Below are 12,005 nucleotides of genomic sequence, written 5' to 3' on the forward strand. Positions count from 1 at the left end.
AGAGAAAGTGACCCAAGGTCACCCAGCTGGCTTTCATGGCTAAGCGGGGACTAGAATTCACAGCCCCCTATCTAGTATCTAGTCTGGTGCCTTAATTGCTAGCCCAAAATGGATCTCCTTTAATACTACTGATTCCTGGTGATTGCCTGGAAAGTCCTTGCAGTTTTCTTGGCAAGATTTTTCAGAAGAGGTTTACCACTGCTTGCTTCCTAGGGCTGATAGAGAATGACTGGCCCAAAATCATCTCACTGGCTCCATATCAAATGTGGAACTAGAACTCATGGTTTCCTAGTTTTTAACTTGGTACCAAGCACAAACTGCCTCTCTGTCTCTTTAGTCTTCTAAATATATATGCAACTAAATAGTATTCGTGGCATTCTAATTCTCCATTCAAGCTGAATGACAGAGGAACATAGATAAACATGAGGATGAAACTAGATTATTCTTATTTATCCATTTTACAAAAGAAAAAGAAAGTACATTTATCAATATATCTTCCTCTTAATACAATTACCTAGGCACCTAGATCTATACTCTTAGGGTATTGGATTTAAATGACTGGGAAATAATAAAGGACAAAATAAACAATTCACTGTAATTAGCAAATGACTTCCCAGTGTTCAGAGGTAAAGGAGTCTCTTGAAGGAAAAACCAAACATTTTGAAAAAAATCTGATTGTGTGAAATTTTTGGAAATGTTATTACAGTGCTCCCCATTTTATTCTAGAGACAATGAATCATTAGACTTACAACATCCCATAGATTCCGGAGAGTGTCTGGTTTGGGAGGGGGGATCAAATGATTTATAGCTCTTTGGCAGTTTGCTGGCAAAGAAAAAGCGCTGAGCCACTTGTTGCTTTGAAACATTGTGGGGATGAAAACAAGCAAAAAAAGAAACGTAGCAAGGCTCAGTGGAACACAGACCTAACAAACCTCTTTGGTCTAACCTGGTTCAATAATAACACAAATTGTCAGAAGAGGAGCAGCACACTTGACTTGACAGCAAAGGCTGCCTTAAGCCACAAATCCAACTTCTGCCACTAATACAGCCAAGTGATCCATTGGCTTCTAAAGCTGCCTGTCACAAACAAACACTCACCATGATAATCCCCTTGGCCTGGGAGATTGGACAGGATAATTTTCATGCAGCTATATGGAGTATAATCCGTTCTCTTGCCTTCTTTTCCATAGCTATGCCGGATGCTGTAAGCATATCCTTTATCAAACTGAAGAGTGAAAACAAACAATAAAAATAGCAGATGGTTTACAACTGAGGCAGTGTATGGTGTATGCGATTTTAGTTACCATAAAGGATGAAATATTGATGCTTCGAGTCGTCATAACTGTTAAAAAGTTTCACAAGTAGAAGAATTTGAAAGTACAACAAATTTGAATCTATGTTATCAAGCACTTGGCAGAAAGGGAGTTTCAGCCGGTAATTTCTGTAGGACTTTGATTACAAAAAAAGAAATAGAATTACGGGGATTTTTTTTTACCATCTTTAAATGGAGTTACTAAAACGGATAAAAGGAAACAGAAGGAAACCAGTTTAGTTGAAAACAGTCTTTCAAACTCTAAAAAGAATCTCTTATTATGAGTAACAAATGGCACATTATTTTCAATTAGCTCATTTTGTAACTGTGGTGATTAAGATAAGTTCCTGCACAATATGAAAAGTTTGTATTTAGTTCAAAATATTTTCTAGTAGATATTTAGTGTTATACCAGTAATTATGTTTATGGCTTCCCATTCCAAAAGATCCAGTCTTTTTTTAAAACTGGCTCTAAGTGTGCACAAGTACAGGGTTAAATGTCTAATGCTTCGAACACTACAATTAATTATTCTATCACATTATAAAAAGGATATCCTAAACAAAAAGGCCTATGCCATGTAATAGGATAAACATCTTACATTCAAATTAATAGGCAAGAATTTATGAAACAACTTCTCATAGTCAGGGTGGCATGTGGTGATAAGGGACGGCAAAGTGTAGTTACTTTTCTGCTCTTATCTTACTCCCCAACTGTTGTTCAGCAGCCCTATTTAGGATGGTTTGCTCAGGAGAGATAAGCACAGGATTATCTGCAGGGTTGCTTCGAGGAATATTTTAGCTACTAGGCAGATAGCCATTCAGATCTGCTCAGAGTTGGACAGAAGTCAAGTACAAACAGAAGGATCAAGTGAAGGCTTTTTTCACAAAGGACATAAATAAGCATGTTTCTTAGGGGTGAGGAGAACCAAAGGAGAAGGGCAATTGTTTATCATTCCTGTAAGGAAAGGGTGGGGAAAAGTGAAGAGAGAGACATGAATAAAGGAATGAGAGTAAAGGATCAGAAGGAAAGATGAAGTACCAGTAATTATTTTGCTACTACCCCTTATAGAACTGGAGAAAGAGAATGTTGGTACTATTTAATACAGCACAATTGGAACTATTGAATGAAGGAGCCTAGTGCTGCTAATAAAACTTGAATCAACCAATTTTTATCACAATTATCAAAATCACTAGGTGTGAGAAAAGATCGTGATTTAGCAGCTGTTGAGTTAGCAAACTAGAAGTGATTGAAAAGTAGCAAACAATTACTGAGATTTCAGGTGAACAGATATCGTATTTTGAAAGTAACTCTATTTTGCCTGCTGCAATAAACTAAAAATACTCTGAAAGATTACAATTCTCAGAAAACTGTTTCCTTAATTTCTCTCCAAATTATAGACTTAAATCCAAACGTTATATATCTCTGGCGTTAACTAGTAATGGAGATTTCTTCTAGGAACAATTTTTTCTACTAATAGAGTTAGGAGAGCTAATGATGTTCAAGTAGCCAAATGACAAGCTATTCTCAATATCTCTGCAAACAAAATTGTAAACTCATTGCCATCCAATTTTAACTTTCTGAAAAGTTGGGTATTTGTTTGGGAGCTCATAATTTAAGATTCCTGTAGTGAGTAGAAGAAAAGCTAGAATGTAAATTATATTTTTTAGTTTTTCAAGATTGAAAATCATGTCATGATTTAAATGTTTGGTAGAATTGGATTTTTGTTTCTATTGAGGACTAATCAATTCAACATCTAAAATATAACTCCCATCACACTTCCTAGTAATTATTCAGAAGAGATGTATCTCTGACTTTCACAAGCCGGAAGAATTCTACAGGCACATATAATTGATTCCGATAGAAAGGCTTTCTTTTTTAAATAACAGTTTCCATATAGAGCATTAGAAGATGCAATTTGATACAGCATTTATTAGCAACAGACGTTTAGTTTCATTAGTCAAGTTAAGGAAAACTGATCAGTTTTAAACTTTCATACTAGACTCTTTCTTTCACATAATTAGAATATTACACCATTATAAGCTTGAAAAACATACATTAATAAAATTTCAAAGAAAATATGACTTTAATAACTGGATAGCAATGAAATTTGGTGCTATAAGTTAAAATGCACAAATATTTCAATTCAGGAAATTATGAGTAACTTTCAACACATATTGTATACAAAGAATATTTCTTGTCATTAGATACCATTTCTTTGCTGCTGAGTTTTCTGGTTGAGTTTTTTCAGAAGAAGCAGTTGGTGGAAACTCGACTTATTCTAATTCAGGAAGGGTATTAAAACTTGTCAAATGTTTAAATACTTCTCAGAGTAAATAGTTAAGCAATAACCTGCTGTTAAGGAACATTCTTTAAAAAGATGGTAGAGAGGTAAATATAATCCACAGAAATAGACTATCTACCAGTACATGGTGTCACTAAGGAGGATTTGGATCAAATGACAATGGCTTACACTTCACAAAGGACTCCTGGGAAGAGATGGGCTACATTTTATGATGACAACGAAGTGTCTGGTAGGTGGTAACCAGTTTCATCAGAAGAGCCTCATGAGAGAGCAAAAGGTAGCAAAAACTCCGAGGGGAATATGCAACCAAGGATTAAGATCAGGTAATTCAAACATAAAGAACCTGGAAGCCAAGAGTTTCTCAAGAAATTACAACAGAAGAGTCTGTAGGTACTGCCACTCAAGGCCTCGAATATTTCTACATAATGCACTGAGTATTGGAAATAACCAGGAAAAATTAGAGATTCTAAGTCAAGAAGACCAATACAATTTGATCGTCATCCCTGAAATGGTAGAATAATATCTGCGGTTGGCACATATCGCTGGGAAGCTACAACTTGCTTAAAGAATACTCCCACTATAATGGCATGTGAGAATGACTTTGGGAGTCCAGAAGAGTCTGACATGCAAGCTTTTGTTACTGTAACCTTACAATAATGATAGGGTTATTACTCAGGATTTGTGTTTCTTATCTAGACTATCTTGTAGGACCAAGTCTGGAAGCAGACTATCTTGTAGGACCAAGTCCCTTTTATTTTTATTTTCCAGAAAATTAGAGAAGTTCCTTTCCAAGAGGCTTCCCATATCCCTTTTCCCTCTGTAGGCTGAGATACCTTTTGCATGACTGTTATCTAGGCTAGAATTCTTCCTCCTGTCTCCCAAGGTCATCCCCACATACCATTACAGCAGGGGTGTTAAGCTTGATTTCTTCAAGGGCCAGATCAGCATTGTAGTTCTCTTCTGCAGGCTGGCCGGGGGGGAGGGGTAGATGGGAGAGACGCCTCCTGCAGCACCCTATTCTGGTTGCCAGAGGCACCACAAGCCAGTCCTTTGGTATTTCCAGGCTGGCCCCATGGGCCAGATTTAAGCCTTGAGCATTACAGCAATGGAAGACTGAAAATGTTGCATGGTCTAAAAGAAAAATACGTACTTACATAGAAATCTAGGACCAAAGTAGAGAAATCCCTTTGAAAGTATTTGGATAAGGATAAAAGGAAAGAAAGAAAAGTGATATCATCATGGGAGTTTATTATAGACTACCTAGGCAAGCAGAAGACACATAGGAAGCTTTTCTGTGTTAGACAACCAGTCTTTCATAGAGGCATGCAATCTTGATAATGGGGGATTTCAATTATTCTGACATCTGAAGGGAATCCAATTCTGCCAAGTTAACTTCGTTAACTTCAACAAATTCTTGTCAACTGTTGCTGTCAATTTCAGTTGTCAGAAGTTGGAAGAAAGAACAAGCCTGCTATCTGTGCCTAATCCTCACCAACAGGGAACATTTCAAAGAAACAAAACTGACTGGCATGGTAGAGGAAGGTGATTGTGTTATCCCTGAATTTATAATATCCACAGAGGAGAAACTGAGAAAAGTCAGATCTGCATATTGTATTTCAAAAGAGCAAATGTTGATAAACTTCAAGGGAGGCTAGGCCAGATTCAATGGTTTGAAGTTCTTAAAGAAGAAGCATGTCTAAGAAGATTGGAAAATCTTACAAAGTAAGATTTTAGTAAGAGCATAATTATAAACACACTTTTATGAAAAGGAAACAGGACTCCAATGCATCCAAAGCGGATACACTTCGAGCTCTCAAAGATAGGGGACAGAAAAGAAAAAAGATCTGAATAGAAAATAGAACCCTAACACAAAGCAGTCTCTGGAAATTATAGGAATCATATCAGAAAGGTTAAAACTCAGAAAGCCATGAAGTTTCTGATTGATGCCAAAAATAACAACAAAATGATTCTATGAATATCTTGGAAATGAAGGTCAAAGAGAACACAGATTCACCACAAAGACAAAATGGCAAATTGTTAATGGGAACAGAGTTAATGTTACTCTCAAAATGGCCTGGGGAAAAAATAAATAAACTAAAAAAAAACACAAACCAGTGCATGAAGTGGTATATGGGCCTAGTTAAACTAAATTGTTTTTAAGGGTAGAAATGTATGGAGAGGTATTGTGAATGGTATTGGTCTAAACTCTTTTAGCTATCTTAGTGTAAAACTTTTAATGTTTTCTTTTTCTCCTCTCTTACTTTGATTGGCTTACTACTTTTACATCTTTTCGGCTCTCAGCAGTGCTTATCCCAGCAGACAATAGCTTAGTACATGGCTTTGTAACAAAATCACATCAGAAGCACAACATGCATCCCAGGATCTAGGCTGATTTCTGGGCACAGAAACTACATATGTTATTAATTTATATTTTTAAAAATCATCCATTCATATCGATTTATAGCTGGTTTACAAAATGGAAACAGCAATATAAAATAAAAGCAGTACTAAAGTATAAGTCTGACCTCCTATTTAAATAACAACAAAACAACTCTAATGGCCACCTAATCATCACTGGATCAATAATTGAATGTCCTCTGAAAAAGAAGTGCTCTTTTTCAGCACTTTTCAGAATGTCAAGAGTTAAACATTATTTCTATAATACATAGCTTTCTTGAGAATGAAAACTGACTAGATATTTTAGTAGAACTGCATTAAATGTCATCTGGCAGTTTCCTCATTTATTTAACCATGAGGTTAAGTAACCATGTCAATTACTTGCAAAAAAAAAGATGTTTTAGAAAAAAACAGGTATAATTTAGCATGCATCTACATTAGCTATTGGGCTTAATTAAAAGTACATCACTCTTTTAAATCCACATAATTATAGTCCTTTGACAGCCAGGTTGGTGTAGTAGTTAAGGCATAAAGCTGGAAACCTGGAGACCACAAGTTCCTATAATAAAATATAATATAAATCTACAATAGATTTTCTATAATAACCCTGATCTAAATGCACCACTGAGAGCTAGCATATAGGGTATAGTGATTAAGGTACCAGACTAGAGATTGGGAGAGCATGAGTTCTAGTCCTGCCTTGAGCACAAAGCCAGTTGGATAACTCTTAGCCTAGGAAAGAGGCAAGGGCAAAGCACTTCTGAAAGTGCAGTCTTCAGGAGTCAAGACTAGCTGAAAGGCACCCCCCCCAAGGCATTCTTGCTAATGTATTTTATTCTTTAGCTAAACCATAAGTCTTTTAAGGTCCACAGTGTCAGCTTTCTTCAAGACCACATGTACATACATTTATGCATACCGTTGGCATATTTATTGTGTATGTGTATACAGAAATTTTGCAGGGTTTTATATGCATTGTCCTAAAGACCTAAGCACTCGTTAAAATTTACCAAAGATCCTCAAAAGTAACCTTTTAAAAATATATCAATCACAGATTAACAGCACTAATATGGAAAAAAATAGTATGAATTAATCTCTGGCAAGAGGACTACAAGAATATTCAAAACGTTTTTCAACTAGCGGTTTGGCTCGTAGTTAACAGATGAAATGTAGTTCTTTCAAGAGCACATGACAGCCCTTCCTGTTAATTACTGCATTACTGTAAGCAGAAGTTTGAAGATAAATTTGCAGAAACTAGACAGAGAGTAATCCCATTTAAGGAATCTGTTTAGGGGAGGGGGAGAGATGTGTGGCATCCCCCATTCTATGATCTGGTAAAAACAGAATTTTCCTATATTATCCATATCTCCAGAATCCTGACTGCAGGATAATGAAAAGCCTCACTGCTGGCTGAACCAAGCCTGGAATCATTTGAAATCCCTTATGTAAAAAACATTTTATTTTGCTTACTTGATCAGTCATAACATTCTCCAAATGTATAGTTGGAATCAATACAGGTAATCCTCGACTTACAACCATTTGTTTAGTGACTGTCTGAAATTATAACGGCACTGAAAAAAACATCGGATAAAGAATCCTTTTGAATAGAGGGAAGATAATATGATTCACAAATTACAATATGTGAACCTTAAGGCCCTCAGGTACTCTTTTTTGAAGAATTTATCTGGAAGACAATATGCCTTGTGTGAAATACTTATTTCAGAATAATGGTAATAATACCTGAAGTAGGTGCTAACAATTATTATTTATTAATTGTTCATTATTTTATGGATACTGGCTTTATAGGTATATTTTATGTTTTGTATTTTTAAAAAAATCCTACATTTGTATTATTCCAGTAGAGAGGTGGCGTATAACTTCAGGAACATGTAATTTAATCTGGAGCTGAAAGCTTGCAATGCTTCATGCCAACCAAGGAACTAAAAGTATACTTCAATTGAGAATGTTCTCTCTTGGTTTACCATGTATGAAATTCCTGGCAGATGTGGCACCCTAAGGAAGACATTTCTACTAGATTTTAAATGACAATCAGAAACATCAGGGAGCAAGTAATTTGCTAGACAGCCATGACTTAAGTTAAAAAGAGTTCTGTATGTCATTACAAGTGAACTTATTTGGATAGTAAACCAGCAGCTAGGGCTTTGCTTTTGAAAAAGGTTAACTATTCATTGTTAGATGTTCCTTTCGGCATTTTATACTAGTTAGAACTTCTAAACCTGGAGATTATTTGAGGGTACTTGTCAAATGTTACCTCAAGGACTTAATTTTTTTTAAATTTCAAAACTTTTAACCACTGAACAACTTGAAATTGTAGATTACTAGAGAAGCCTGAAATTGCTACGCTTCAAACACACTGTATTCTCCAGAATTGGCAAACAATTATTATCTCCTGTAAAGTTAGAGAATCGAAGACAGTGCCTGGTGATAACAATAAAATCCAACTATATTTGTCTGCCAGCACAGAGGACAACTTTACCAAGACAGATTCTCCATCCACCCTGTCCATCTAAGATTTCTTAAAAACTGTTTTGAATAATCATCAGATATGATAAAATGTTCTTCCTTTGTTGTAGCATTTCAAATTTTTAGCAAAAATAATTATTTCTATTTGTGTTACCAGAATGTTTGAATCCAGATATGGTTGTTTTATAATGAAATCTCAGTTTTACTTCAAGATGTATTTATTTGAACCCAAATTACAGACTTGGGGAATTTGTATGTAAGAATCAAATCATTTGTGTGGCCTATAAACTCTGTAAATAAGAGGGATGGATGGATGGATGGATGGATGGATGGATGGATGGATGGATGGAGGAAGGAAGGAGGGAGGGAGGGAAAGAAGGAAGGTCAGGCTTGCTATCTACAAGGCCACGTTCTCATGGTTTATCTTCCTGTTGAGGTCAGGAAGAGAAAATTGCTAAAGATTATTTCTCTGGGGGACTATCGCCTACACAGAACCCAGCAAAAGAACCTTCTTGGCAATGATTGTCTTTGAAACAGATGACTCCTTGATATCCAAGTGTCCTCCACCTTATTTGGCTTTTGAAGGGACCTGAAGGGACCTGCCACAAAGAGGGAGTCAACCTATTTTCCAAAGCACCAGAAGGCAGGATAAGCAGCGATGGATGGAAACTAATAAGGAGAGAACCAACCTAGAACTAAGGAGAAATTTTCTGACAGAACAATTAACCAGTGAAACCGCTTGCCTCCAGAAGTTGTGGATGTTCCAGCACTGCAGGTATTTAAGAAGAGATTGGATAGCCATTTGTCCAGAATGGTATAGGACCTCCTACTTGTGCACAGGGTTGGACTAAGGTCCCTTCCAACTCTGTTATTCTATATTCAAAAGACTCAGCTGTTTAAGAAGCCGTTTGAGGATATGAACATTTGGCCCAGCACTATGCACTGTTATGGTTTGTGGGAAGTCCATGTTTCAGATTTTTTTATTTTCTTACTTACTATAGCATTCTATAAGCCACTTAAGAATCTCTGGGTATCAAGCAGTAGAGAAGCATTAGTAAATAAGATAAATATTGATGTCACTACATCATTGTTTTTCAACATGATAAATAATTCCTATTTTCTTTTTGTAATCTTCGTAAACATAAAGTAAACTAACCATACAAACTTATAATGAGAAAAGAATCTTGATGATATCCAACTGTGCAGAGAGGATGTGAAAGTAACTGCAGCTTTTGTCTTTAGTGTTTATGTAAACTGAACAGATGTTTTAGTGTGCACGGACATTGCTTGTGGACTCTAGAAGTGTTCCGAAGAGAACTGTTAAGAAGTGAGCATTGTTCTCGCCAACCAATTTACCTTGTCTGCGTCTACTTTTCCTCTGATGAATTCAGATTTCCAGAACTGCAGAGCTTGCTCTAGTGTTAAACCAATGCCCTTGAGAAATAAGCCATATTGCATACGGCCTCCATGACGAAGATGATGGTTATCACGCAGAGCTTTGTGAAGCTGGCGCATGCAGAGAGGAAATGATTTAACCGAAAGCTGTAACAAGAAAACTTGGATTAATGATCTGCTGACTACATTAACTTACAGGCTGTATTTTGATCACCAACCAGAAAGGTGAAGAGTTTGAGAAGAGAATATTTGCATACAGTAGACTACAGGGATGAAGGGAAAACTCTATTTCACAATTTCAGTATACTGTCAGCATTTATTTCTAGGTTTTCTTTTTGTGCAAATTCAAGAATAAATGGAAAACAGATGTTAAAAGATATTAAAATTATATTAATTACAGTAAAAAGCATAAGTCAGTATAAGTAATTAATCTAGAGTCTCATTCTATTTTGATAGCATCTTTACTATCCCTCTCTCTAATATATTTAAATTAATGTTACAGATGTCAGTTATCTGGAGCTCTTTTTCGATTCATTTAAAACTGTTTACCACATTTACTTAAAAGGAAGACAAGGTTAAATTTGATTGCCTACCACCAACACTAGGAAGCACTCATAGGGAAAAAATATCAACACAGATAAACATTTCTGTGCATTTCTATGTCCGGCTTTCCTACTTTGTCAACTTTGATATCACCAATGTCAGCCAAACCAACTCCTGGCCTCCACGTATATGTGCATGCAACATACTTATATGTGTACATCAGTGGTGGGATTCAATTTTTTTTAACTACCGGTTCTGTGGGCATGGCTTGGTGAGCGTGGCAGGAGGGAGGATACTTAAAATCTCCAGTCAGAGGTGGTATTTTCTGGTTCTCCGATCTACTCAAAATTTCCGCTACCAGTTTTCAGAACTGGTCAGAACCTGCTGAAAACCACGTCTGGTGTATATATATCCATTCCAAAAGAGGGCAGGGCCAACACAAAAATATACATTTTTCTTAACTAAACTAGCAATTGCTAATTAAAATTGATTTCTTGTAAAATAACACCCTATCACATGCAAATGCTAGCCATTTCATCCCACAGAAATGCATACTGCAAAATATACACACACACTTCTCCCTCCTTCCAGCAAAACAACAAGCAAATAACAAATATTGGCTGATAAGAAATATGAAGTAGGATTTTGAAACCAGATACGTCCAAGAGATAAATTTTTCAGGCAGCCAAGTAGGGCATGGTCCTCTGACTACTGCAGGAAATTGAACAAGGGAGAGGAAGGGATGCTTGGGTGATTGAAGAGGTAAAAGGATAACTTTGCTGTCTTACTACTATACAGCAGCAGCTGAGGAAAGGTGCTCCAGTGATGATATTCTGGTTTCCTCTTATTAGCTGTTGCCAGGGGTTAGGGTTCAATACCTGAACCCCTCACAAATCAGCATGGGCTCAGGTGAAAGGTTTGTTTACTTATGTTCCTGAGTGTTACTCATATTCTCTTCTTGTTTCATTATTTAGTTTAACTATAGTGAATTGGAGGCAATATACTCACAGCATCAATTTGTTCCAATGAAATTTTGCCCATTGCTTTTTCAATATTATAATCTGGGCCAACATATGCATGGCTATGATGTGGAAAAAGAAGAAAAGAAATAAATGTTATTTGTTGAATTTAAAAGGGTATTTTTGTTATTACCATGGGAATGAAAGGCCAAGTATTTTTGTTTACATAAATTTTAAAAATAATATTTCAAAACTAATGTTCAAGAAATAAATATGTCTTTAAAATAATTCTTTCACCTTGGAGAAATTAAGACTTCTTCTCTACATAAAACATTTCTGATTAGCAGAATAAATTATTTAGAAATATTTTTACTACACTTTAGAAGAACATTAGAGTTTAAATAGAAGCAGATTATTTGAACTCTAATGAATCATATGAAAACAATTGTTGAATAATTTTTTTGTAAAATTCAGGTATAATCTCTCAGATGTTTCTAATTAAGGAAGCCATAGAATAATAATCTTTTCTTGAATTTTTAAGCTGATTACATTACTTAGCAGTGTGAAGAATTAAAACACAAAGATAAATAATATGCAGCTATAGTTCCATTATTAT

At 35.8% G+C, this 12,005-nt stretch overlaps 1 protein-coding gene across 1 annotated transcript in view; it reads right to left on the reverse strand.

Moving 5' to 3' along the window:
• PRIM2 (DNA primase subunit 2) overlaps positions 1 to 12,005 on the reverse strand; it is a 93,282-nt gene that overhangs the window by 19,007 nt on the left and 62,270 nt on the right. The window contains exons 9-11 of the mRNA XM_087915969.1: positions 11,439 to 11,511; positions 9,849 to 10,034; positions 1,099 to 1,225 (exon numbers count right to left, since the gene is read on the reverse strand). Of these exons, the coding sequence (XP_087772095.1) occupies positions 1,099 to 1,225; positions 9,849 to 10,034; positions 11,439 to 11,511 (386 nt within the window). The remainder of the gene's footprint in view (positions 1 to 1,098; positions 1,226 to 9,848; positions 10,035 to 11,438; positions 11,512 to 12,005) is intronic.

The sequence above is a fragment of the Pseudonaja textilis genome, chromosome 1 (genome assembly GCF_049901715.1).
Source record: "Pseudonaja textilis isolate UNSWEBS1 chromosome 1, rPseTex1.2, whole genome shotgun sequence".
Lineage (NCBI taxonomy): Eukaryota > Metazoa > Chordata > Lepidosauria > Squamata > Elapidae > Pseudonaja > Pseudonaja textilis.